This window comes from Macaca nemestrina, chromosome 12, assembly GCF_043159975.1.
Source record: "Macaca nemestrina isolate mMacNem1 chromosome 12, mMacNem.hap1, whole genome shotgun sequence".
NCBI lineage: Eukaryota > Metazoa > Chordata > Mammalia > Primates > Cercopithecidae > Macaca > Macaca nemestrina.
Genome location: NC_092136.1, coordinates 6,569,030 through 6,595,539, shown reverse-complemented (window position 1 = coordinate 6,595,539; position 26,510 = coordinate 6,569,030). Strand labels below are relative to the sequence as shown.

General features: G+C 55.8%; 2 protein-coding genes across 5 annotated transcripts in view; one reads left to right on the top strand and one right to left on the bottom strand.

The window, feature by feature from the left end:
* The first annotated feature begins 146 nt into the window (after positions 1-146).
* LOC105469701 (T cell immune regulator 1, ATPase H+ transporting V0 subunit a3) lies at positions 147-12,925 on the top strand. Of its 2 annotated transcripts, none has more exons than XM_071074153.1 (20): positions 147-257; positions 2,438-2,516; positions 2,917-2,995; positions 3,798-4,018; positions 4,101-4,186; positions 4,543-4,669; positions 4,743-4,825; positions 4,986-5,079; positions 5,230-5,442; positions 6,057-6,201; positions 9,247-9,386; positions 9,461-9,618; positions 9,696-9,786; positions 10,915-11,033; positions 11,117-11,330; positions 11,697-11,822; positions 11,995-12,099; positions 12,170-12,287; positions 12,520-12,697; positions 12,774-12,925. In XM_071074153.1, the coding sequence occupies exons 2-20, from the start codon at positions 2,442-2,444 to the stop codon at positions 12,850-12,852; spliced, it is 2,451 nt and encodes an 816-aa protein (XP_070930254.1). In that variant the 5' UTR covers positions 147-257; positions 2,438-2,441; the 3' UTR covers positions 12,853-12,925. The 2 variants fall into 2 exon arrangements, with proteins under 2 accessions (XP_070930254.1, XP_070930253.1); XM_071074152.1 differs by having other exon boundaries at positions 2,438-2,558.
* Positions 12,926-14,884: 1,959 nt separating this feature from the next.
* LOC105469700 (choline kinase alpha) overlaps positions 14,885-26,510 on the bottom strand; it is a 72,692-nt gene continuing 61,066 nt past the window's right edge. For all 3 annotated transcript variants that reach the window (XM_071074155.1, XM_011721103.3, XM_071074154.1), the window contains 3 exons: positions 25,879-25,985; positions 23,305-23,386; positions 14,885-16,101 (listed from right to left, as the gene is read on the bottom strand). In XM_071074155.1, the coding sequence (XP_070930256.1) occupies positions 16,042-16,101; positions 23,305-23,386; positions 25,879-25,985 (249 nt within the window). In that variant the 3' untranslated portion in view covers positions 14,885-16,041. The remainder of the gene's footprint in view (positions 16,102-23,304; positions 23,387-25,878; positions 25,986-26,510) is intronic.

Sequence of the window (26,510 nt, the reverse complement as noted above, 5' to 3'; positions counted from 1 at the left end):
TCTCCGGGATTAAGCGCCCCACTGAGGACCCGTCCGCGAGGCCACAGCCTGGGCTCAGCCTCCCCCAGGCTTCCCGGACTCCGGTGGAGGCTTGGGCCGGGGGCGGGGCGTCCCTGGCCCCTCCCCGTCGCCCCGCCTGCCCGGAAAGGAGTGAGCGGCGCCGGGCCCCGGGCGGGCGGGAACGCAGCTCTGAGTGCGGCCCGGCGTGCGCGGAGTGGGGCAGCCAGCAGCGGAGCCGCGGCGCGCAGCCCACCCGGGTGAGTGACCCCGCTGGGGTCTGCGGAGCCCCAGCTCTGCCTGCCCACCCTCTTCCCCCGCCCCGGGGAGGGGATCTCGGCGCCCCACCCAGTTGGCTCCGTGAATGCAGCTCAGCCCGCCACCCCGCCGGGTGTCAGGCCTTGGGGGGGCCACGGAGGATCGCCAAGGGAGGAGGAGAAGGGTGGGGTGTTGGCCAACAGAGCCCAGCGTTCCTGGGCCAGGTGTGCGCGGAGCTTTCCCCACTGCATTCTTCCTGGGTGGGAGGGACCCATTCTACGGATGGGGAAGCTGAGGCCGCCCAGCTAGGAAGTGTCAGACCTGGAGACCAGCTGGGTCTTTTGTCTCCAGAGCCGACCCCATTTGGAATGGAGGGGCCGCCAGACCCTCTCCTACTGCCTTCCCGTCATCCGCAGGGGAGGGCGGGGGTGCAGAGAGACCTGGTGGGTTCCTGGAGGAGCCTTATGAGGGGCCAGGAAAGGGGCACAGGGTGAGGAGTGGGCTGGAGCCTAGACCCCAGGCCGCAGGATGGAGGCATATTCATTTACACCATAAAAGTGGTTGGGTGACCCCTGGCTAGAGTGGGGATCAAGGGGGACAGCGGTAGGGGGTGAGCCAGTGGGGCCTCACATGCCAGGTGCGGGGGTTGATCACGTCCCCACACCCCTCCCCCTGCCCATTATAGGTTGTTCCCCCACCCCCTGGGAAGTGATGGAAGGAGCCGAGCCATTGGCATAGTGGCTGTGGGAGCCCTGATGGCCCTGAGCCAGGGGTGCCCCCTCCCCTGATCCCCAGAGCTGACTCCCTACACCCCCTTATTTGGCCAGCACAGCCCCAGAGGGAGCCAGGTCAGACCGCAGCCCTCTTCCGAGCTCACCCTTTGTGCTGGGCACATAACGTTGGACTTTACCTCTCCAAGTGTCAGTGGAGTCCTATGTAAAACAAAGGTCCAGCGCCCCCTCCCCCAGGATTTCTCCCCCCAGGGATTAGTGTGAGGTCTTGTGGATGAAGGGATTCAGTCGGGGCTCTGGTTATTTTTGTCACCTCCCTAGATCCTGTCTCTGTCAGGGGTGCCATGTCCCATTCACCCAAAGAGGAAGTAGAGGCCCAGAGAGGGTGAGAGACTTACCCAAGGTCACACAGCCCTGGGCCCCAAGTCCCTCTGCCCTGTGGCCGGGCCTGGTCCTTAGGGATGGAACCCAGGCCCCCACTACCCCCTGCCCGGCCCGCTTGCAGCCTTGGGCCGTTCACTCAGTGTTCCCTCGTTCCCTCCTTCTCTCCTTTCCCAGGCTGGGGCTGGGGCTGCGGTTCTCTATTTAGAGTTAAGTAAACCAGACCCAGGGGAGGAAGTGACTGGCTGGGCAGGCCCTGGCCAGCCCAGCAGCAGGCGGGGCCCTGACCAGGCCTGTCCCCTCCCCCTAATTTTCGAGCTGAGGAACTGAGTCCCACAGAGGGGCGCTGGGCCCCCAGAGCAGTGGCTTTGGAGCTGGAGGGGCCCCAGCATCCACAGGGCCAGGGCGGGTTGGAGGTGGCCTGGCACCCGCCCTCAGTCTGCATCGGCCTTGAGCAAGGCCCCGGGCCCTTCCCCGCCATTCTGCAGTTTCACTTTTGTTGGTTTCAACACCTGGTAGGCTGCGGCTGCTGCCAGGCGGCCTGGGCCTCAGGGGACGCCCCCCTCCCAGCAGCGGTGCTCCCTGGCCAGTCCCAGGGTACCCAGTGGAGATGCCCACCCCCGCCTCTCAGCACATGCAGCCCCACAGGGAGCAGGGAGGGCTCCAGCCACCCCTGGGGCAGCCCTGGGCCTGAGTGCCTGGGCCAGTGGGATCCTGTCTAGGGTGAGGGCAGCCTGAGAGGGGGAGGCCAGAGTGAAGGTGGGGGTGGAGCCAGTGTCATTGGGAGATGCTGGAGGTAGGGGCGGGGGTCCCTGTGGGCAGAGCAAGCCAGGAGAGAGCTTGAGGTTGGCCCGAGAGAGGGCTTTGGGGTCTCCCAGTCCCACTGCTTACTTCCTGCGTGACCTCAGCACCGCGCCAAGCCTGCCCTAGCCTCAGTTTCCACCTCTGTCAGATGGGGGTGGTAGCAGCAACAGCTTCCAGGATTCAGTGAGTGAAGGTGCGCAGATGCCCGTGGTTGGGAACTGTCTGTGGTCCGCCTCTGACTGGCCCCCATCCGTGTCCACCCACAGGACCATGGGCTCCATGTTCCGGAGCGAGGAGGTGGCCCTGGTCCAGCTCTTTCTGCCCACAGCTGCCGCCTACACCTGCGTGAGTCGGCTGGGCGAGCTGGGCCTCGTGGAGTTCAGAGACGTGAGTCGGGTGGGCAGGCGTGGGAAGGGGGCTACTGCCGAGGTTAGCCCGAAGGCCTGTGCAGGATGGGGACCGCCCCCCCATAGGGCCCTGGCCCCGTTTGAACCCCAGCGGCCCCTGCCATGGGCGCTGCTCATGGGAAGCCCGTGGCTAAGGCCCCTGAGTGGGCTCCTCCCCATGCCCTCCCGGGGTGTGGGGTCTGGTCTGTGCTCTGATCGGCCTCTTGTGGCTCCCAGGGTGCTCAGCACCTTTCTGGAGGAGGCAGCTGAGGCCTGAGGAGAGTCAGGCCTGGGCTCTAGGCTGAGAAGCTCCCTGACCCCCTTCCTGAGACACTGACCCCTCCGTGTGGCACCCACAGCTCAACGCCTCGGTGAGCGCCTTCCAGAGACGCTTTGTGGTTGATGTTCGGCGCTGCGAGGAGCTGGAGAAGACCTTCAGTGAGTTGGTCCCAGGCGTACATTCCAGGCAGGCTTCCTGGAGGAGGCATGGGCCAAGTTTGATCTGAAAGAAAGAGTCTGGGTTTGCCAGGTGGAAGGCAGAGAAAGGAGGTACACAGCAGGGCCCCGCATGGCCAAGACAGAGCAGCTGAGATCTGTGAAGTGTGCTTGGGAAGGTGGCTGCCTTGTGTGGGCTGAGCAGAGGGCCTAGGGCAGGGCTGGCTGGGGAGGCCTTGAATGCAGCGTAAGAGCCCAGGACTTCGTCCTGTGGGCACCAGGGAGCCACAGGGATTTCTAAGTAGGGAAGAGGCACAAACAGAGCTTTCTCCTCCGCAGCTGGGCTGGGGTGGGTGGGCCCAGGATCTAGGGTTGGATGCCCCCAAGGAGCATGCAAAAGGGACCCCTGCCCTGGGCAACCGCTCTCAGGAAGAGCCTGAGGGGCACCAAGGGAGGGGCATGGAGCAGGCTGGGTTTTGTGTTTGCTGTTGCAGTTCATAGCTTTTCAACAATCAGGCAGACACAGGACGCACGCCAGCTCCGGTCCCAAGCCCTGCAGCGTGAGGGCCAGCCTGTGGGGAGACCTCAGGCCCTCTGCCGAGCAGTGGGGAGGGAGAGCAAGCCCAGACCTGAGCTCAGAGGAAGGGGAGCACAGCTTCTGGATGGAGATTTGGCCAGGATTTTCCGTCCGCCTCTGCCTGGTGAATCCAGCAGCTAGTGGCGGATGGCGTTTGGGGCAGCAGGTGGGGTCCTCAGCTGTTGAGACAACGTCGACTGCACCCCACTCCCGTTCCTCTGCGCCCAGCCTTCCTGCAGGAGGAGGTGCGGCGGGCTGGGCTGATCCTGCCCCCGCCTGAGGGGAGGCTGCCGGCACCCCCACCCCGGGACCTGCTGCGCATCCAGGAGGAGACAGAGCGCCTGGCCCAGGAGTTGCGGGATGTGCGGGGCAACCAGCAGGCCCTGCGGGCCCAGCTGCACCAGCTGCAGCTCCACGCTGCCGTGCTGGGCCAGGGCCATGGACCCCAGGTCAGCTCCAGCCCAAGCAGGAGACTGGGAGGCTGGGGAGGGGCTGTCCGGCCCAGGGCTCATGGTGCTTCTGGGCTCCTAGCTGGCAGCCGCCCACACAGATGGGACCTCAGAGAGGATGCCCCTGCTACAGGCTCCCGGGGGGCCGCATCAGGACCTGAGGGTCAAGTGAGTGAGGGGTTGACCTCTTGTCCTTTCTGGCCAGCCCAGAATCCCTGGCCAGTTGCTGGGCTGGGCCAGGCTGAGCTCCAACTCCTTGTCCAGTGCTCTCCCCTCTGTTCCTGCTCTCAGGCTGCCCCCACCTCCTCCTTCAGGCCTGGAACTTCCCACAGTCCCAAGCCCTGGCCCTGGGGGGGTCCTTGTCTTCTGGCCCTGCCCGGGAGGCCTCCTGCCTTCCGCTGTGGGCAGGGCCAGTGGGCCCAATTGCCCGATTACCCATGCTGGTCAGGGTCCTGCCCTGGGGGCCTGGTGGGGGAGGCAGGGCGGGAGGTTGGAGCAGTCCTGCCCAGCCCCGTGGCCGCCAGCTTTGTGGCAGGTGCGGTGGAGCCCCACAAGGCCCCTGCCCTAGAGCGCCTGCTCTGGAGGGCCTGCCGCGGCTTCCTCATCGCCAGCTTCAGGGAGCTGGAGCAGCCGCTGGAGCACCCCGTGACGGTGAGCAGCTGGCCCTGGGCTGGGGGGTCCTGGGCAGAGTGAGACTCCAGAATCAACTGAGCCTGCTCTGCAGGGCGAGCCAGCCATGTGGATGACCTTCCTCATCTCCTACTGGGGAGAGCAGATTGGACAGAAGATCCGCAAGATCACGGACTGGTGAGTCACTGGGAACACCCGCCCCACCGCCCCGCTCCGCAGGCCCCTGCTGTCACCTCCCAGCCTGCCCTGTCACGACTCCTCCCCATGAACTCCCTTCAGACTCAGAGTCTCGTAGCCGGGACCCTCAGGCCCCTCACGAAGCACAACCTCCCTCCAGCTTCCACTGCCACGTCTTCCCGTTTCTGGAGCAGGAGGAGGCCCGCCGCGGAGCCCTGCGGCAGCTGCAGCAGCAGAGCCAGGAGCTGCAGGAGGTGGGTGCCCTGGCCTGGCCTCCCAGAGGTGGGTGCAGGAGGTGGGTGCCCTGGCCTGGCCTCCCAGAGGTGGGTGCAGGAGGTGGGTGCTCCCAGCCCAGCCACCCCACCTGCCCGCCCAGCCCCCGCTGACTGCCCACTCTGGCGCAGGTCCTGGGGGAGACAGAGCGGTTCCTGAGCCAGGTGCTGGGCCGGGTGCTGCAGCTGCTACCGCCGGGGCAGGTGCAGGTCCACAAGATGAAGGCTGTGTACCTGGCCCTGAACCAGTGCAGTGTGAGCACCACGCACAAGTGCCTCATTGCCGAGGCCTGGTGCTCCGTGAGAGACCTGCCTGCCCTGCAGGAGGCCCTGCGGGACAGCTCGGTGAGCACGAAGCCTGAGACCTCACCCCCTCCCCACCCGCCCCTCCTACCAGGCCGGGGCATTTCTGCCTTAATTCCAGCCCCCGGCTCCCTGCACCTGGGCTTTGCCCAGGGGCTCCTTCTCCTCCCAGCCTCCTCCACGGCCCACCTCTTCCAGGGAGTCTACCCTGTTGGCCCTGGCCCAACAAGCCCTACCCTGACTTTCCTGAGTCCCTGGAGGCTGACGGGGTAGTTTTAGTCAGAAGCCTCATTTCAATTCAGGCCCCCCTGTGACCTTAGGCCTGCTTATGGTCTGTGGAACCGGTGTGATGCCCCTGCCCCCGGGGGTCACCCACCACGCACAGCAGGTGCTTGCGCGTGAGGCTGGGCTCCTTCTCCTGGGCCGTCCCTAGGAGGCAGCACGCTTGCCTTTCCCAAGCCATTGCCAGTCCATGTGGTGTCTTTGGGCCCCCACCAGGGCATAGCAGGGCCGATCATCTCACTTCAGAGAGAGGGGAAGGGGCTGCTCAGGGAGCCCCCACAGGGCTCTGCATCTCCAGCTGGGCCTGGCTGGGGGTCCCAGGGTCCCTGAAGGCCCCTGCCACTGGTCTGGTCTCTCTCTGTCCTGGCGTCCAGACGGAGGAGGGAGTGAGCGCCGTGGCTCACCGCATCCCCTGCCGGGACATGCCCCCCACGCTCATCCGCACCAACCGCTTCACAGCCAGCTTCCAGGGCATCGTGGATGCCTACGGCGTGGGCCGCTACCAGGAGGTGAACCCCGGTGAGAGCCACGGTGCCCTTACCCGTGTCCTGGGAGGCTCAGCTGCCCCACTGGATGGGTGTGAGCCTGAGTGGGAGGTATCTCCATCCCGGGCCCGGCCTGCCCTCCTGGGATGAGGAGCACGCATCCCGTCACTCTCGAGAGGCTGTTGGGCTCTGCAGCCAGTGTGAGGCTTTATGTCGGCTCCCAGCCAACTCCCCCTTGTTGAGTTTACAAGGGAGCCTCACGGGCTTGTGCAAAGAACAGAGGTTGTGCGGTGGACATGGCCCAGGTTGGAAGCCCATCTCGCCTACTTTGATATGTTTCTTAGCTTCTCTGAGCCTCAGCTGCCTCACCTGCAAATTGGAAATAATAGTGCAAACCTCAGAGGAATGTCAGGAAGCTTAGTGACCATTGGAGACTGCAAGCCAGAGCCAGGAGGCAGCCTGTGGTGTGGTTGGTTTGGTCACACGGTTTTGTTTGTTTGTTTGTTTGTTTTTTGAGATGGAGTCTCATTCTGTGGCCCAGGCTGGGGTGCAGTGGTGTGATCTCGGCTCACTGCAACCTCTGCCTCCCAAGTTCAAGCCATTCTCCTGCCTTAGCCTCCCGAGTAGCTGGGACTACAGGTGCCCATCGCCACGTCCAACTAATTTTTGTTCTTTTAGTGGAGACAGGGTTTCGCCATGTTGGCCAGACTGTCTCGAACTCCTGACCTCAAGTGATCCGCCCACCTCAGCCTCTGAAAGTGCTGGGATTACAGGCGTGAGCCACCACTCCTGGCTACACAGTGTTTTTTGGTTTTTTTCCCTGAGATGGAGTCTCGCTTTGTCGCCCAGGCTGGGGTTCGGTGGCATGATCTCGGCTCACTGCAATCCCCGCCTCCCAGGTTCCAGTGATTCACCTGCCTCAGCCTCCAGAGTAGTTGGGCAGGCGCGCGCCACCACGCCCGGCTAATTTTTGTATTTTTGGTAGAGATGGGCTTTCACCGTGTTGACCAGGCTGGTCACAAACTCCTGACCTCGTGATCCGCCCACCTCAGCCTCCCAAAGTGCTGGGATTACAGGTGTGAGCCACCGCACCTGGCCCTACACAGTGTTTTTATAGAAGTTTGCATTAATGCAGTCTTGGGTCAAGCTGTCCCTGAGACGGACATTCTGGAGTAAGCGGTGGGTTAAGGGAGGTGCTCCCAGTAGAAACCAGTAAGGGATGAGGGCAGGGGTTGGGGGAGCTCTAGTGCTTTCCCTCCACATCCTCCTCCTCCCCATTGGGAGTCCTGAGGCCTGCAGTGCCTGCTCTGTCGTCCAGCTATGGCCTCCCCCTCAGGACGCCACTCCCCAACACAGTGGGCCAGCTGCAGTGTGGCTGGTGCTGTCAGATGAGTGGAGGGGCCCAGTATCTCCCAGTACCACCGATGGGGGCCCGGCCCATAGCGTGGGTGTGACGTGGTGAAGCCCCTATTGGGAGGGGACTTGGACACAGGCCAGGGAGGGGCCCTGCCTCACCCGGTGGGCAAGAGGCAGGGTGCTTGGGCCCCCATGTGGTAGAGGCAGGGCGTGAGTCTGAGGCTCTGTGAACCAAGACCAGGGCTGTGTGGTCCTGGGAGGCTTGCTGCTCCTGCAGGGCCGGGGTCCTGGGGCTGGAGCTGGGCCCCACTCGGATTCCCCTGCACATGGACAGAGGCTGGTGCAGCTAGAGCATCGCCCAGAGGCCCATGGCGGATAGAATGCTGCCAGCTCAAAGCACCAGCCTTTGGGGCAACGTGTTTGCCAGGGAAGCTGTAACGAAGTGTCACAGGCTGGTGGCTTAAGGGGCAGACACGGTCCCACAGTCCTGGAGGCTAGAAGTCCAAGACCAAGGTGTCAGCAGGGGCCGGGCGCACTGGCTCATGCCTGTCATCTCAGCACTTTGGGAGGCTGTGGTGGAAGGAGTATCGCTGGAGTCCTGGAGTCCAGGAGTTTGAGACCAGCCTGGGCAACATAGCGAGACCTTGTATCTTAAAAAAATAAAAGATAATGAGGTGTTGTCGGCAGGAGTGGCTCCTTCTGAGGCTGTCCAGGAGGATCCCTTCCTGGCATCTCTCTTGGGCTTGGAGTGGCCGTCCTCATCTTCACACGCTGTTCTCCTTCCATGTGGGTCCAAATGTTCCTTTTCGTAAGGACACTGGGCACACTGGATAGGGCCCACTGTAATGGCCTTATCTTAACCCCGTGACCTCTGTAAGGACCCTGTCTCCAAAGAAGGTCACATCCGGAGTTCCTGGGGGTTGGAACTCCAGTATATCTTTTTTGGGGTCACAATACAGCTCCTGACAGGGTGTGCATGTTGGGGTCCTCCTGCCTCCCATGAGGACTTGTTCCTGTTTTACTGATGGGAAGTCGAGATTTCAGAGCTGGAGCGACCAGCTCGGCCTCCTGGAACTTGCCATGTGCCAGCTGGGGCCACCTGTGGCTCGCTGTCCTCTCTGGCTTCTGTGTGGGGCTCTGGGGACAGCAATAGCTGAAGCTGCTCCAGCAGCTGGCCGGTGCTGCCCACGGAGACCTTATGAAGTGGCCTGGTGTTACCTCCATTTTACAGATGGGGAAATGGAGGCTCAGAGAGGTTAAGTGACCGGGCCTAGGTCACACAGCTCCTAAGTGGTGGGTTCTTTTTTGTTTTCTTTTTGGAGACAGAATCTCACTCTGTTGCCCAGGCTGGAGTGCAGTGGTGCAAGCTTGGCTCACTGCAACCTCTGCCTCCCGGGTTCAAATGATTCTTCTGCCTCAGCCTCCTGAGTAGCTGGGATTATGGGCACCTGCCACCATGCCCAGCTAATTTTTCTGTTTCTAGTGGAGACAGGGTTTCACCATGTTGGCCAGGCTGGTCTTGAACTCCTGACCTCAGGTGATCCCCCCCGCCGTCTCGGCCTCCCAGAGTACTGGGATTATAGGCATGAGCCACCGTGCCCGGCTGCTAAGTGGTGGGTTCTTGACTGCAAGCCAGCAGGGCCTCTGTGGCATCTTGGGCCGGGAGACGGATGCTGGTGTGTTTGGGGGTTCCCAGCTCACCCACCATGCCCTCTGCCCACAGCTCCCTACACCATCATCACCTTCCCCTTCCTGTTTGCTGTGATGTTTGGGGATGTGGGCCACGGGCTGCTCATGTTCCTCTTCGCCCTGGCCATGGTGCTTGCGGAGAACCAGCCGGCAGTGAAGGCCGCGCAGAATGAGGTGAGGGGCCGGGCTGGGGTCCTGATGAGGGTAGTGGGGCCAGGCAGCCCCTCACCACACTGCTGCCCCCGCAGATCTGGCAGACTTTCTTCAGGGGCCGCTACCTGCTCCTGCTCATGGGCCTGTTCTCCATCTACACCGGCTTCATCTACAACGAGTGCTTCAGTCGCGCCACCAGCATCTTCCCCTCGGGCTGGAGTGTGGCCGCCATGGCCAACCAGTCTGGCTGGAGGTGAGGCCCGGGCCCCAGCCTGGCCGGGGGCCCCGCAACCCCCACAGCCCTGACCGCCCTGCCCTCCATTGCCACAGTGATGCATTCCTGGCCCAGCACGCGATGCTTACCCTGGATCCCAACGTCACCGGTGTCTTCCTGGGACCCTACCCCTTTGGCATCGACCCTGTGAGTCCTGGGGTGGAGTGTCCGCGGGTGGTGAAGGCAGCTGGGAGTGGGGGCTGGGGCTCCCCTCGGTTCAGCCCTCCTGCAGTGCCATCGCGGAGCACTCCTGTGTGCCAGGCCCTTTCCTCAGCACAAGAGGCAGACAAGGCTCCTGCCCTGCAGAGCCTGCATCACAGTCCCCTGAGTGTGCAGAGGCAAAGCCAGACCGGACAGGAACCAGTCCCCTGAGTGTGCAGAGGCAAAGCGAGACTGGACAGGAACCAGTCTCCTGAGTGTGCGGAGGCAAAGCGAGACTGGACAGGAACCAGTCTCCTGAGTGTGCGGAGGCAAAGCGAGACTGGACAGGAACCAGTCTCCTGAGTGTGCGGAGGCAAAGCGAGACTGGACAGGAACCAGTCTCCTGAGTGTGCGGAGGCAAAGCGAGACTGGACAGGAACCAGTCTCCTGAGTGTGCGGAGGCAAAGCCAGACCGGACAGGAACCAGTCTGTAGCTTGCACTGTGCTAAGCACTGTTCCCAACCCTCTGTGGAAGTGATTTTCTTTTTTTTTTTCTCTTTTTTTTTGGGATATGGAGTCTCATTCAATCACCCAGGCTGGAGTGCAGTGGTGCGATCTCGGCTCACTGCAACCTCCATCTCCCGGGTTCAAGCGATCCCCTGCCTCAGCCTCCTGAGTAGCTGGGATACAGGCACCTGCCACCATGCCCAGCTAATTTCTGTATTTTTAGTAGAGACAGCGTTTCACCATGTTGGCCAGGCTGGTCTCGAACTCCTGACCTCATGTGATCTACCTGCTTCAGCCTTTCAAAGTGCTGGGATTACAGGCGTGAGCCACCGTGCCCAGCCTGATTTTCTGTTTGAACCTCATCACAACCCCGTGGGCCGCACGTTAGCCGTGTCCTCACCTAAAGAAGAGACTGAGGCACAGAGGCCATGCCCAAGGTCACCCAGGCTGGAGCCGTGGCAGCTGGCCCATCTGTGCTCTGTTGCCCCTCGGTGGGTGGGTGATGGATGAGGCTGCAGGCTCCGAGGGGGAAAACAGGGTGATGAGAGAGAGGGACTCGGGCCGGGGACTTCCTGGCAGTGCTGGCCAGGGAGCCCCTGAGTCCAGCCTGCCCTGCTGCCACCCTAGGTCTGGAGCCTGGCTGCCAACCACTTGAGCTTCCTCAACTCCTTCAAGATGAAGATGTCCGTCATCCTGGGGGTCGTGCACATGGCCTTCGGGGTGGTCCTTGGAATCTTCAACCACGTGTGAGGGCCAAAGCTGCCTGGGGGATGGGAGGCTGGCAGGCCAGAGTGGGCCCCAGTGACCACGCCTCCCTCCTACCTGCCAGGCACTTTGGCCAGAGGCACCGGCTGCTGCTGGAGACGCTGCCGGAGCTCACCTTCCTGCTGGGGCTCTTCGGTTACCTCGTCTTCCTAGTCATCTACAAGTGGCTGTGTGTGTCGGCTGCCAGCGCTGCCTCGGCCCCCAGCATCCTCATCCACTTCATCAACATGTTCCTCTTCTCCCACAGCCCCACCAACCGGCCGCTCTACCCCCGGCAGGTGTGCTGTGGCTGGGGGGCCCAGCTCACACAGCCTCATGGGGATCCCACGGTCACTGGGCCACTGGGAGCTGCAGGATCCTCGTCCAAGAAACGGGGATGCAGGCCCCAGGCTGTGCAGACAGGGCCGTCAGAGGTGATGGCGTGCATCTTTAGCAGGTGGCACAAGTGACGCTGGGAACCTGGGGTCCCTTCCCTCAGGAGTCCTTATGGAGCCAAATCCTCACTCAGTGAGGGCACGGAGCCCCCGGGGGCCCTGAAGGGAGGAGCGGCCACAGGCTCTCTGGGTCCTGTGACTGCTGTGATCCAAGTTCCTGTGCAGGTGTGCACAGCAGGGGTGCCCTGACTCTCGCCCTCTCCCTGGCAGGAGGTGGTCCAGGCCACGCTGGTGGTCCTGGCCTTGGCCATGGTGCCCATCCTGCTGCTTGGCACACCCCTGCACCTGCTGCGCCGCCACCGCCCCCACCTGCGGAGGAGGCCCGCTGGCCGACAGGTAGGACCGGGCCTAAGGTGTGGGGGGCTGCTTGGGAGGAGAGGCCACTGTCCAGTGTGTACCTGACTCCCCACTTCCTCGCAGGCTCCTAAGTGGCCAGGAGCAGGCCTGGTGGGTGGTGGGGGCCCTCCTGAGGCTGGAGCGCTGCCAACACTGCCTGCTCGTTCCCCAGGAGGAAGACAAGGCTGGGTTGCTGGACCTGCCTGATGCATCTGTGAATGGCTGGAGCTCCGATGAGGAAAAGGCAGGGGGCCTGGATGATGAAGAGGAGGCTGAGGTGGGTGCGGTGCCTTCCTGGGGGTGGGACGGGTGAGGCCCCGCTGGCCCTCACTGCACCCGCCCCGCAGCTCGTCCCCTCCGAGGTGCTCATGCACCAGGCCATCCACACCATCGAGTTCTGCCTGGGCTGCGTCTCCAACACCGCATCCTACCTGCGCCTGTGGGCCCTGAGCCTGGCCCACGCCCGTGAGTGACCTGGTCACCGATGGCCAGCCCCGGCTCCTGGCTTCTCACTTACGGCTGCTGGCTGGGCGGGTTTCTTTTCTCTGGGTCTCAGTTTCCCCTCTGTAAAGTGGGACTGTCCAAGGAGGTCCCTCGCTGGCTCCCCGTGCAGGGAGGGCTTCAGGCTGCGGCAGGTAGGTTGGGGGCTGGCAGGTCCCCACTTGCCATTGGCCCCCACTGTCTCCTTTGCTCGCAGAGCTGTCCGAGGTTCTGTGGGCCATGGTGATGAGCATAGGCCTGGGCCTGGGCCGGGAGGTTGGCGTGGCAGCTGTGGTGCTGGTCCCCATCTTTGCCGCCTTTGCTGTGATGACCGTGGCCATCCTGCTGGTGATGGAGGGGCTCTCGGCCTTCCTGCACGCCCTGCGGCTGCACTGGTGAGCAACCACCCTGTGGCCTGGGCTGCTCGAGGTGGGAGTTCCCCTCACCAACCCCTCCTCTTCTCACCCCCAGGGTGGAATTCCAGAACAAGTTCTACTCTGGCACAGGCTACAAGCTGAGTCCCTTCACCTTCGCTGCCACAGATGACTAGGGCCCACTGCAGGTCCTGCCAGACCTCCGTCCTGACCTCTGAGGCAGGAGAGGAATAAAGAGGGTCCACCCTGGGGAGTGATGTCTCGTCTCTCTTCCCTCCTTTCTAGCTGAGGCAGGTGGCGGGGTAGAAGGCATGGTGTAGGATCTGGGACCTCAAAAAGTTGAGGCCAGGACCTGCAGATCTGCAATGTCAGACTCTTGGGGTGAAAAGGGGCAGAGAAGGGCCAAGGAGGGATGTTTCCAGCACATTCTAACTTGGAGTGAGCAAATGTATTCCCAGGCCGGGTTAGGGGAGTGAACTCCCCATCCTTGGAGGTGTGCAACTGGCTGTGAGCGGGTGTTTGGGTTACTCTCTGTTGGGAGTGGTGCCAATATCCATGCCCTGGTGCCGGGCCTCAGGGGGCTGGAAGTACAGAGCAGTCTGGGGCACCTGAGTCCCGGTCCATGCTCCAGGCAGGGCTATGGTGTCACACGCCCAAGGCCACATGCCTGCCAGGAAGGGCAGAGGCTGTCCCGAGCAGCAGACATTACCCCAGGCCCCGGGGGTCAGAACAGGGGCTGAGCCTGACTCCAAGCCCAGCCTCCCCTCACTGAGGCTACAGTCTTCCTGACCCCTCCCTGGTGCTCCTTCCTGCGTTGCTGGCAGGACGGGGGTGGCTTTCTGCAGTCTCCTCTGGCCTGGGTCCCACCCCTGCTGGGAGGCAGAGCCAGTGCTTCCCAGAAGCCAACAAGCTGCAAAGTGGTTCTTCCCACAGCTGTGGCTGTGGCCAGCTGCTGGGAGGAGCCTGTCCGTTGGCTCCTGGACTGCCTTGCTCAGGACCTCTGGATGCCAGGGGTGGTATCAGGGCCTCTGAGGTAATTCTACATGCCGAGCAGACTCAGCTTAGAGAAACGGTGTCATGGTGCTGGGGTAGGAACAGAGGAGGCTAAATGAAGGACTCCGGAGAGCTGCAGGTGGATCTGGACCAAATCCAGAACCCAACACCTCACTCCCTCCTGGGGAGGGAGCTGGGCAGAGACTTGGGGCAGGCAGTGAGGTGGGGATAGGTGAGCAGCACTCGTGGCGACTGGCCCCAGTGTGATTTAGGAGGGGTGTGGTGTGGGATCCCAGGGAGATGACCAGTCAGCCCTGCCCTGGCTTTGACATGGGGGTACCTGGCAGTGGTGGCTAGAGAAGTCCAGTTTGCCATGAGAATGGCACATAAAAAGGCACTGGGGTGGGCACCTCTGGGGCATGGAGGTCACTGGGAGACACAGGGATGGAGTGGGTCACCTGCGTGGAAGACTCGGCAGTGAACAGCACAGGCCCGAGCCCATCCCTGTCCACGTGAGCTTATGGCCTGATGCAGAGACCACCAGGGGCTCCAGGAAAGTTAAGGTGCATGGAGAGAAATGATGGGCCAGGGCCGGGCCCAGGGTGGTTTAGGGAATGCCAGTGTCTTGGGTAGAATAGCAAGGCCTGAGATTGTAACTGAGCTGACAGCAGGGCAAAGTGAAGGAGCCCAGTATTGGAAGATCGGCTCCAAATGTATCTCTGCAAGGAGACTGCAAGTGAGCTCGTGTGTGAAGGACCAGGCAGAGGTGAGGGCTAAGTGAGGCCAGCAGTGGCCTGGGCACAGGAAGATGGTGAGTGAGAAGCCACCAGAGCTCCTATGCAGGAGTGCAACACCACTGCTGTTCAATTCAGTTTGGCTTCACCTGTTTAAAACTGTAACTCTCTAGAAGGGTGAATAGTGAAAGCCTCCCTCCTGCCCCTGCCCAGCCACTCAGTGTCCCCAGGCACCAGCGCTGCTCCCAGTCTCCAACGTCCTCCAGGGCTCTTCATTTCTGGGCTAGAAGCAGGGAAACCAGAGTGTGACAGGGAAGAAGAGGAGGTGGAGGAGGGCCGATGGGGTCACACGCTGCTGGGATGCCAGCTGAGAGCAGTGGGGCACTGCTGAGCTGAGGGACTGGGTGGGTGCAGATGGAGCCGTCCATGGGCTCCTTCAGGTACCAGGAACCCTCCCTGAGATTTAGGACACATCCAAGGGTGACAGCTTGAGGTTGGGTTTTTATTATTTTATTTGTATAGGACAATCTCTGTGGTAGCAGAAATATATGCACAAAAAACAATTCAAATAAGAGTTCAGAGTAAAAAAAGTCAGCTAAGACTGTATTCCGCGGGACATTTCATATATATGGATTTCACAGCTACACTCAATCCACGCCGTTCACCACATAGAGGCTGCTGTCTCCCACAAGAATGATGATGTCAGGGACATCGGGAAAGGTAAGGGCCGGGAAACTGAGCCCTCAGAGAACCCAGGCCAGGGTTTCCCTCACCCTGCCCGGGGGCGGCCCAGCCCACTCAACAGGATCCCACACTTCAGGCAGAGCAGAGGGCAGGAGAGGCCCAAAGAGCTGGGTCAATCAGCTGGCTCCCCTGGGAGGGGAGCTGGGAGACAGGGAGGTCCTCACACTGCCCCATGGCCATGCACGGCTGTCTGCACACTCCATCAGGAGGAAGGGCAGGGAGAAGTCACACGCAGTACAGTGAAATTCATCAATGTCACACACGCCCAGCAGGAGGGGAGAGCTGTGCTCCACACGCAGGCAGCAGCAATCCACTGCTCCAGCTTCAGCCATGGGACCAAGAGGATACAGGAGCAGCTTCTGGGGGCCCCAGGCAGAAGCTACCTTGCAGTAGTGACTGGCGACTTCACAGTACATCTCTGCTCACTTGCCGTCCCTTGGGAATGAGCAGCGTCTATAACACATCGCCATCTACAAAAGCCTGCTCACAGTGTTCACCAGCACATTCATGAAAAAAAAAAAATTTAAATCAACATTAACCAAAGTACCTGCAAGTAACACTGCTTACTCTTGCTGTTTGCCCTTTCTGACTGGAAACCTTAGCCCCCAAATATGAAACGCCTTCTCTAGATTAAAAGGATTCAGAGATGTTGCACTATTGCACTATATTTCTGCTTCCCAATCTCGTTTCTGAGTCCTAGTGAAATTGTAAACAAGAGGTGAAATAAATGTCGCTCCATTTTAATACAGTCTTTAGTATCATAAACATCTGTGTTCAGTAGTGAGCCACCCAAAGCCTCCTGCCACAGGAGCAGTAGTCGAAGCACAGAGAGGACCCCGCTCCGCCGCCTCCCCATGCAGTCCAGTGATGAGGTGGATGGAGTCCTCCCCACAGTCACACCCCAAGCTTCCTCTTCTGGTGGAAATAGGCATCAAACCTTGCTTGGGCGTAGTCCTAGGAGAGAGCAAAGAGAAGCAAGGAATCCTGCTGGCCTGCCCCTGCCCATGTGTCCCCCAAACCCCACCCCTGGCAAGAGCTGAGGGCACGGACCCACGAGACCAACAGCACAGGACTGGCCTGTGCAGCAGGGCTGCTCCGCAGGTGCAGGCTCCTCAAGCTCCTGGCCCACCCTGCACACCTTCATTCTCAGGAGGCCTGTTTACAGGCATGGGCCAGCCCAGCCCTGCCTCTCAGGATGGACGTCTCGTCCACACGCTTGGCACTGCTACCATTCATCACCTTGTTAACCTTGGGTGCTGTGGGCACTGGCTGACCGACATAACACACTTTTTAGAGCAAAAGGCCCCTGGGACATAGGCAAGTCTAGAATAGAAGGGGAGAAAAAAGAGGATGCCCGTTGCCTATTTCCCAGGATCTCCTGCAGCATGACTTTTAAGAAAGACACTGAGAGGCAAGGGAGAACACCTGGCTTGGTGTTCTGTTTCTGCCACTATATTTTTCTGGGTCTCTTCCCTCATCTGTCTATCAGTGAGGACAACACAATCTCAAAGACCCACTCCTAATCTAAAAGTCTGCAATTCTAGAAGCCAGGAAGATTACAATAACACTTTTTTGAAAAATTAACTCTGAGCTGTAATTTCTACTCTATAAGCATGAGCCCATTTTAAGTGTCCAGTTGGAGGGCTTTCACAGATGCATCCAGCCAGTTCTCCACCACTGCAGTCAGGAGGAGACCTGTGTTTCCAGCATCCCTACAAGCTCCCATGGGCCTCTTGCAGTTGGCCACAGGCAGCCACCGACTCAATTTTTGTCACTATGGATTGGACTTTTCTTTCCTAGAGTAGCACATAAATGCCACCATACAATATGTACCCTCGTGCCTAGCTTCTCAGCGTGATGTCTCTGAGTGGCCCATGCTGTCATGCATTCGTGCCACCTTCCTTTGCACTGCCAAGTGTTCTCAGTACACGGATCTGGCACTGTAGCATCCACGCATCTGCTGACTGGCATTGAGGCTGCTTCCAGTTTGGGACAATTACAAATGAAGCTGCAGGCCAGGCACGGTGGCTCACACCTGTAATCCCAACACTTTGGGAGGCCAAGGCCGGCAGATTACTTGAGGTCAGGAGTTCAAGACCAGCCTGGCCAATATGGAGAAACCCCCTCTACTAAAAATACAAAAATTAGCTGGGTGCAGTGGCACACGCCTGTAATCCCAGCTACTCAGGAGGCTGAGGCAGGAGAATGGCTTGAACCCAGGAGGCAGAGGTTGCAGTGAGGCAAGATTGGGCCACTGCACTCCTGCCTGGGCAACAGAGTGAGACTCTGTCTCAAAAACAAACAAACAAATGAAGTTGCTATGAGCGTTTGAGTGCAAGTCTTGGTGTGGAATCTGTTTTCATTTGTTCTGGAAAAATTCCCCAGGAGGGCTGCTGGGTGGTCTAACGCATGCATCTTCACGCCGGCTGTCGCAGACTGCATTCCCAGCAGCAGCGCACACGCATTCCCATTGCTCTATGTGCTCGCCAACATTTGAGACTGTCAGTTCTTTCAAGTTTTAGCCATCACTGTGGTCTTACTGGCCATGTGTTTCTCTTAAGTGTCCAAATCTTCTATCCATTTATAAAGCAGGCTGAGACTGGGTGTGGTGGCTCACGCCTGTTTTCCCAGTACTTTGGGAGGCCAAGGTGGGCGGATCACCTGAGGTTAGAAGTTGGAGACCAGCCTGACCAACACAAAGAAACCCCGTCTCTACTAAAAATACAAAAACAAAATTAGCCGGGTGTGGTGGTGCATGCCTGTAATCCCAGCTACTCGGGAGGCTGAGGCAGGAGAATCATTTGAACCCAGGAGGCAGAGGTTGTGGTGAGCCGAGATCGTGCCATTGAACTCCAGCCTGGGCAACAAGAGCGCAACTCCATCTCGAAATAATAATAATAATAATAATAATAATAATAATAATAATAATGCAGGCTGTTTGGTTTCTGGCTGAGTTATGAGTTATTTATATATCCTAAATATGAATCCTTTATTAAATATACATTTGTACTATTTTCTCCCAGTCTGTGGCTTGCCTTTTCATTTTCTCCATGATATCGTTCAAAGAGTTTTTCATTTTGATGAAGTCCAACTGTGATGATATATACGAGTGTTTTTGTAGCTGGTCCCTGTCTCATAACTCCCATAGCCCTTACTACAGTAAACAGAATCTCCCTCTCTGACCTTCTGCCGTCCTTTCACCTGCCCAAAGCTAGACTCTGATCTGACTGTGGGTCATAAGACTCTTATTCCAGAGAGGGTCCTGCCTCATACCCTGGGATAAGGAATGCTGTGTAAAGAGGCCCAAAGAACCTGGTCAGGCCTTGCCGGGTTTAGATCACACCTTTTTTGGTCCAATCACATTTCAACATGGTTGTCCATGTTTCAATCATACCTATCCAATGACATTTCCATAAAATGCCCAAGAGGACAGGGTTTGGGGAGTTTCTAGAGAACCGCAGGTGGAGGCTGACAGGAAGGTGAACAAGAATGAGTTCCCCAACCCACCCGCAGGGACAGAAGCTCCTGTGCTCAGAATCCTTTCAGACCTCACCCCACCTATGTATCTCTTCACCCTTAAAATACCCTTTGTTAGCTAAGCATGGTGGCGGAACGTCTGTAGTCCCAGCTACTTGGAAGGCTGAGGCAAGAGGATCACTTGAGTCCAGAAGTTGGAGACAGCCTGGGCAATACAGTGAGACCCCGTCTTAAAAAAAAAAATACACCGGTAAACTTACATGTTTCCCTGAGTTCTGTCCGCCGCTCTAGCAAATTAATTGAACTCAAGGAGGGGAACATGGGAACCCCAACATATGGCTGGTTGGTCAGAAATTCCAGAGGCCTGGACTTGCAACTGGTGTCAGAAGTGGAGGGCAGTCTTAAGGTCTCAGCCCTCAACCTGTGGGGTCTGATTCTCTCCCCAGGTAGACAGTGTCGTAATGGAATTGGAGGACACCCATCTGCTATCCACTCCAGAACTGATTGCTTGTTTGTGAGGGGGGGAGAACCACCCCCCGACTTTAGTCTTCTGTGGTAATGATTGCTGCTGATGAAAGGAATAGGAAAAAGCACTTTGGTTTTTATGTGTTTCCTGCTCACAGCAACTTACTCTATTTTTTCCTCTTTTATGGCTAGTGCTTTATGTAACCCAATAAATCTGTGCTTAAGTCAGTAAGCTTTTTTTTTTTTTTTGGAGACAGAGTCTCGCTCTGTCCCCCAGGCTGGAGTGCAGTGGCGCAACCTCTGCTCACTGCAAGCTCCGCCTCCCAGGTTCACGCCATTCTACTGCCTCAGCCTCCCGAGCAGCTGGGACTACAGGCGAGCAGCTGGGACTACAGGCGCCTGCCACCAGGCCCGGCTAATTTTTTGTATTTTCAGTAGAGACGGGTTTTCACCATGTTAGCCAGGATGGTCTCAATCTCCTGACCTTGTGATCTGCCCGCCTCAGCCTCCCGAAGTGCTGGGATTACAGGCGTGAGCCACCGCGCCCGGCCTAGGTCACTAAGCTTTTCTCTTGTGTTTTCTCACAGAAACTTAATAGTTTTAGCCTTCACATTTAGGTCTGTTACCTGTTTCAAGTTGACTGCTGTTTATGGCACGGAATCAGGTTCAGTTTTTTCTCCATAGGACTCTTCAAATGTTCTTGCATCGTTTTTTGAAAATATAATCCTTTCCTCTTAAATTACCTTGGCCTTTCTGTTGAGTACCAGGTGATTATATACATATGGATCTATTTCTGGGCACTATATTCTGTTCCATCTGATTTGTTTTTTGTTTTGTTTTTGAGATGGGGTCTTGCTCTGTTTCCCAGGCTGGAGTGCAGTGGTGTGATCTCGGCTCTCTGCAACCTCTGCCTCCCGGACTCAAGCAATTCTCCTGCCTGTCTCCCAAGTAGCTGGGATTACAGGCGTGTGCCACCACACGCTAATTTTGTATTTGTAGTAGAGACGGCGTTTCTCCATGTTGGTCAGGCTGGTCTCGAACTCCCAACCTCAGGTGATCCACCTGCCTTGGCCTCCCAATGTGCTGGGACTATAGGCATGAGCCACTGCACCTGGCTGGCTGTGGGTTTTTCATACATGCCTTTATTTGGCTGAGGAACATCCCCTCTAGTCCTAGTTTGCTGAGATTTTTTTAAATCACATTGGATCTTGACAAATTCTTTTTCCTGTGGTTCCTGAAATAATCATATGGTTTTTCACCTTCATTCTGTTAATATGAAGAATTATATGAACTGATTTTTTCAAATACAAACCAGCCTTACATTCCAGGGATAAATGCCACTTGGCTATAATATATTATCCTTCTACATATGTTAATGGATTTAATTTTTCCCAATGTTTTGATAGGGATTTTGTGTAATATTTCTTCTTATGTAATATAAACATTTGGCCGGGTGTAGTGGCTCACGCCTGTAATCCCAGCACTTTGGGAGGCCGAGGCGGGCGGATCACAAGGTCAGGAGATCGAGACCACGGTGAAACCCCGTCTCTACTAAAAATTACAAAAAATTAGCCGGGCGCGGTTGTGGGCGCCTGTAGTCCCAGCTACTCGGGAGGCTGAGGCAGGAGAATGGCGTGAACCCGGGAGGTGGAGCTTGCAGTGAGCCGAGATCGCGCCACTGCACTCCAGCCTGGGCTGGGCGACAGAGCGAGACTCCGTCTCAAAAAAAAAAAAAAAAAAAAAAAAAAAAATATATATATATATATAAAAACATTTAAGCTACAAAGCCATAAGTTTCTAAATACTGCTTTATGTATATCCCACAAATACTGACATGCTATGTTTTCATTATAATTCAGTGTAAAATATTTTCTCATTTTCTTTTTAATTTCTTTGACCCAGGGTTTATTTAGAAATGTATTGTTTAATTTCCAAATAATTGAGAATTTTCTAGATATCTTTTGTTGTTGATTTCCACTTAAATTTCACTGAGAACATATTCGGTATTACTTCATTCCCTTTGAATTTATCAAGACCTGTTTGATGGCCCAGCATATGGTCTATCTTGAGGAATATTCCATATTCATTTGAAAATAACGTGCACTCTGCAGTTGCTGGTGGGTTTAATGAACATGCATGAGGCCAGGCTGGCAGGGAGAGTTGTCAGGCCCTCTCTCTCCTTCTGTGTGTGTTCTTCCTTGTTCTAATCACAGAAGAGGAGTGGTGAGATCTCCTACGTTTGTTTTGTTTTTCTTTTTGAGATAGAGTTTCGCTCTTATTGCCCAGGTTGGAGTGCAATGGTGCCATCTCAGCTCACTGCAAACTCCGCTTCCCGGGTTCAAGTGATTCTCCTGCCTCAGCCTCCCTAAGTAGCTGGGATTACAGGCATTTGCCACCATGCCCAGCTAATTTTTGTATTTTTAGTAGAGACAGGGTTTCACCATGTTGGTCAGGCTGGTCTCGAACTCCTGACCTCAAGTGATCCACCCGCCTCGGCCTCCCAAAGTGCTGGGATTACAGGCATGAGCCACCACATCCGGCCGAGATCTCCAACTTTAATCATGAATCTGCCAGTTTCTTCTTTCACTTTTGTCAGTTTTAACATCATGTCTTTTGAAGCAAGACAAGGATTTTTAATGTCCTCTGGATGTACTGATGCCTTTATTATCACAAAATGCCCTTATCTCTAGTAATATTCCTTGTTACGAAGCATGCTTTGTCTTACAGTATCATTTGACCATGACTCAAATCTGCTTTAAAAATCCAATGTCCCTTTCTTTTACCTAACAACATCTTTGCATTACCAAACCTTCTGCCTAGAAGTAGAAATCATTCTAGTATAAAACTGAGGAGGACAAAATGAACTAGTCCCATCCCTGTCCCGAAGGAAGGCAGCTCACTAGACTGTAGACATTTGTGTTGTCCCCCACCCCAAGACAACTCACCAACATTCATTCACTATGGAACAACAGAAAGGTTTGTCTGATGGTTAAAAATACTTTCTATTTCGGCCGGGCGCGGTGGCTCAAGCCTGTAATCCCAGCACTTTGGGAGGCCGAGATGGGTGGATCACGAGGTCAGGAGATCGAGACCATCCTGGCTAACACAGTGAAACCCCGTCTCTACTAAAAAATACAAAAAACTAGCCGGGCGAGGTGGCGGGCGCCTGTAGTCCCAGCTACTCGGGAGGCTGAGGCAGGAGAATGGCGTAAATCCGGGAGGCGGAGCTTGCAGTGAGCCGAGATGCAGACACTGCACTCCGGCCTGGGCGACAGAGCGAGACTCCGCCTCAAAAAAAAAAAAAACCAAAAACCAAAAAACAAAATAAAAAACCTTTCTATTTCTGTATCAATGACAGTTCTTTTTTTTTTTTTTTTTTTGAGACAGAATCTTGCTCTGTAACCCAAGCTGGAGTGCAGTGGCATGATTTCAGCTCACTGAAGCCTCCGCCTCCTGGGTTCAAGCATTCTCCTGCCTCAGCCTCCTGAGTAGGCGAGATTACAGATGCCCGCCACCATGCATGCTAATTTTTGTATTTTTAGTAGAGATGGGGTTTCTCCACGTTGGCCAGGATGGTCTCAAACTCCTGACCTCAGGTGATCTGCCCACCTCAGCCTCCCAAAGTGCTGGGATTACAGGTGTGAGCCACTGCACCCAGCTGACAATTCTTAAGGTTAAAAGTAAATGACAGCCTAGCTTGGTTACAAACATGCCTGTGAAAAACAGGAGGTCTAATTCAGTAATTACCAGCTTCCAACCCAAAGTTGGGCACTACAGGCTGGAGAATGAAGTGGTACCCGAGAAATAAAACCTTCCACAGCACAGGCAAGAGCCACCCACTCTTCTTCACTTACTGTCCCCTGTGTCAGAAGGGATTGAGGTCACAGCTGGACCTCCAGGGTGCAGATGCCTACATTCCCCATCAGGATTGCAGGACTACCTGGCCCTTCTCTGAAGCCGGGGAGGCAAGGTCTGCTGGCCTGGAAGTGAGGGCAACCTCCAAAGGCAACCACGGCATCAGTGACAGCGGCTTCTCCCCTGGCTTCCTGGGCTGAGCCACACTGTCCTGATGCCACCAGGTCACCACATTCAGGTACTTGGGGAGACAGAGAACCCTCTGTAAGGAATGGTCATTTGCTGCCAAGCATTCACAAATACTATAGCATTTTTACCCGGGAGTAGGATGGAAAAAAAAAAAACGCTGCTAAAACATACCATGTACCCAAATTCAATAGATGAAATCTTGGCCTGTACAATGGACCAAAGTCCCCAGAGGAAATGAGATGCAAGGGCAAACCTGGAATGATAAAAGCAAGAAACACATATGAGACATACAGTATCAGTTACAGGACTGATGAAATGATTTCATGCCAGATGGACATTTTAACTTGTGTGGATGCAAACCTAGTTAGTGTTGGCAAATCATGGGTCTATATTCCATGGGACTAACTAAGAAAAATGGGAATACCACTCCCACACCCTTCCTTCATCTGCTAGTGACAGGTGCACTGGTGAGTGTGAACACACACAGCTGGTCTGGCCATGGCACATGTCAATGCCACTTGGCCATAATATATTCACAGGGTGAATATATTCACATTCACAGGGTGCAGGTGAAGGCCTGGGTGGCTATGCTGGCAGAAAAGAAAGCAAGCCTGCTACAAGGGAGGGTGCACAGCATCAGCAACCAAGAGGCAGCCCTTTGCTGGACGCGGGATGAAGCTCTCACTCCTTGAGCAAGAGACTTCTAAATCCCATCCTTGTCCCATCTCCTCCTGTCACACAGAAGTGAAAAGAGCAGATGAGAGAGTGTGAGCCACGTCACCATCTCTAGGCCGTACCAAGCCCCCAAGTCACTGCGAATCCAAGTTCCTCCTCAAACGATACCCTGAGGGTTCATCTACATGAAGATAAAGCTCAAATTTAGGAGTGCCTGCTCTAGTATCCTCCAACCCTACTCTCTGTTCATCCTGTGGTCCTCAGCCCACTAGAGTCCCTTGTGCTACCCTTTCTGTCTGGGTTCTCCTTCATCTACCTTTTTCTATTTCCACCAGTTCAAGAAACAGAAAGAGATAATGTACGCTGTGGTGGGGCGCAGCAGGTAGGCAGACGTGACATCACACTTAGTGTGGGGGGTGAGCACTCTGGAGGCCATGAGGAGATGACTGTGGAAGTGCAGTGGAAAGATGAGGTGGGCCACAGTGACTTCAACGCAATTTTACCAAATAATGTCACAGGAGACCCCAAATAATAGGAACAACCCACAGGCCTCTTGACTAAAGAGATGGACAAATAGTGGTCTAGACCTTTGCAGAATCTGGAAGTTTCAGGACTCTGCTTTGAAAACTTGAAAAAACAGTAAAAAGCAAGACTTAAAACTGATAAACATGAGTTTAGTCATTTTCTAGGAGAAACTGAAGAGTCAAACACAGCAAACGGTGCCCACCACTCCACAAGCATCAGTGACAAGTTTGCACGGCCAGGTGCAGTGGCCCACGTCTGTAATCCTAGCACTTTGGGAGGCTGAGGCAGGAGAACCACTTGAGCCCAGGAGTTCATGACCAGCCTGGGCAACAGAGCAAGACCCTGTCTCTACAAAAAAAATACAAAAATTAGGCAGGCATGGTGGCACGTGCCTGTAGTCCCAGTTACTTGGGAGGCTGAGGCAAGAGGCTCGCTAAGAGTTAGAGGCTGCAGTGAGCCATGATCGCATTGCTGCACTCCAATCTGGGTGACAGAGCAACATCCCATCTCAAAAAAGAAGAAAAAAAATTCTGTAGGCCCTGGGTGGCAGCAACCCTGTATGGCTGGGTTGTTGTGTCTGGATGACAGTTCAGAATGTCACAAAGTGTCCTGACCCTTCTTGGACACGGGACCTCTTCTTGTGATATGGTTTGTCTCCGTCTCCCCACCCAAATCTCATCTTTAATTGTAATCCCCATGTGTGGAGGGAGGGACTGGTAGGAGGTAACTGGATCATGGGGGTGGTTTCCCCCATGCTGTCCTCCCAATAGTGAGGGGGTTCTCATGAGATCTGATGGTTTTAAAAGTGTTTGGTAGTTCAACCTTCTTCTCTGTCTCTCTGCCCCTCTCTCTCCTGGCGCCATGTAAGAAGTGCCTTGCTTCCCCTTTGCCTTCTGCTATGATTGTAAGTTTCCTGAGGCCTTCCTGGCCATGCAGAACTGTGAGTTAATTAAACCTCCTTTCTTTATAAATTACCCAGTCTCAGGTAGTATCTTTGTAGCCATGTGAGAACAGACTAATATACTCTGCCTGCTGTATGCTCAGATCTGAAAGTTCTGCATAGTCTCAGCCACAATGGAGAAGTAGCAAATTCTATTTTTGACATAGGGCAAGTCCTAAAGATGTACGATTAAAAAGAAGCTCCTAGGTCGGGCGCGGTGGCTCACACCTGTAATCCCAGCATGGGAGGCTGAGGTGGGTGGATCACCAGAGGTCAGGAGTCCAAGACCAGCCTGGCCAACATGGCAAAAACCCCATCTCTACTAAAAAATACAAAAATTAGCTGGACATGGTGGCAGGCCCCTGTACTCCCAGCTACTTGGGAGGCTGAGACAGGAGAACTGCTTGAACCTGGGAGGCCGAGGTTGCAGTGAGCCAAAATTGCGCCACTGCACTCCAGCCTACGTGACAGAGCAAGACTCTGTCTCAAAAACAAAAACAAAAACAAAAAAAGCTCTAAAATACTCATAATTGCAAGGAAGCATCCCAAATATAGTCTATAAAGAGGAACGCTATCTTTACAAATCAAAAAAGGAAAAACGTTACCTATTGACTTCAAGCAACATTTCTTCTTCTATAATGGATTTTTCTTCAGTACTGAGGTTTTCAAAGTCATTTTGGAATGCAGGCAAGTAACTGGAAATAAAATGGAGCTTAAAAAAAAGTAATTGTGTTAGGATCAATGATGGTTAAAACAGACTGTCAATAGCTGTCACGAAGCATATGCATCTACTGTGACATACTGGGAGACACACACTCGACATGATGTTCAGCATCTCCGACATCCTGGGCTGGCACCAGTGAGCCAACCTTTGCTAGGTTTTCAGCTGCTCTCTCTCCCCAGGATTTCTAGTGGAGATACAGTGTCTAGGCTCTTCAGCATACTTTTCCCATTTAGAGTAGCACTTAAAACTGGAGACCATTATTTTGGAGGCAGGCTTGGTGCACCCTCCCAGTCCTACTCAACTTCAGCACCGCTACCAAGGCTTCAGTGCTGGGCTGAGGAATGGGAGAGAAAGATCCCAGGAGGAAACTCCCATGAGAACTATTCTCCACACAATTACCAGCCTCCTCCCATCATTCAGGACAGGAAAGGGAACTGTTAACACCAAAGACATTTCCTTCCATTACTAAACCCTGGTGCCCGAAAGATTACTTCTCTCTCCACAGTGTGAAAT

Bases quoted from the DNA above. Each gene is read 5' to 3' on its own strand.
- LOC105469701 (XM_071074152.1), top strand. From the start codon at position 2,442: ATGGGCTCCATGTTCCGGAGCGAGGAGGTGGCCCTGGTCCAGCTCTTT. The intron at 9,387-9,460 runs GTGAGGGGCCGG...CTGCCCCCGCAG, and splicing joins TGAAGGCCGCGCAGAATGAG to ATCTGGCAGACTTTCTTCAG. The intron at 11,823-11,994 runs GTAGGACCGGGC...CTCGTTCCCCAG, and splicing joins GGAGGCCCGCTGGCCGACAG to GAGGAAGACAAGGCTGGGTT.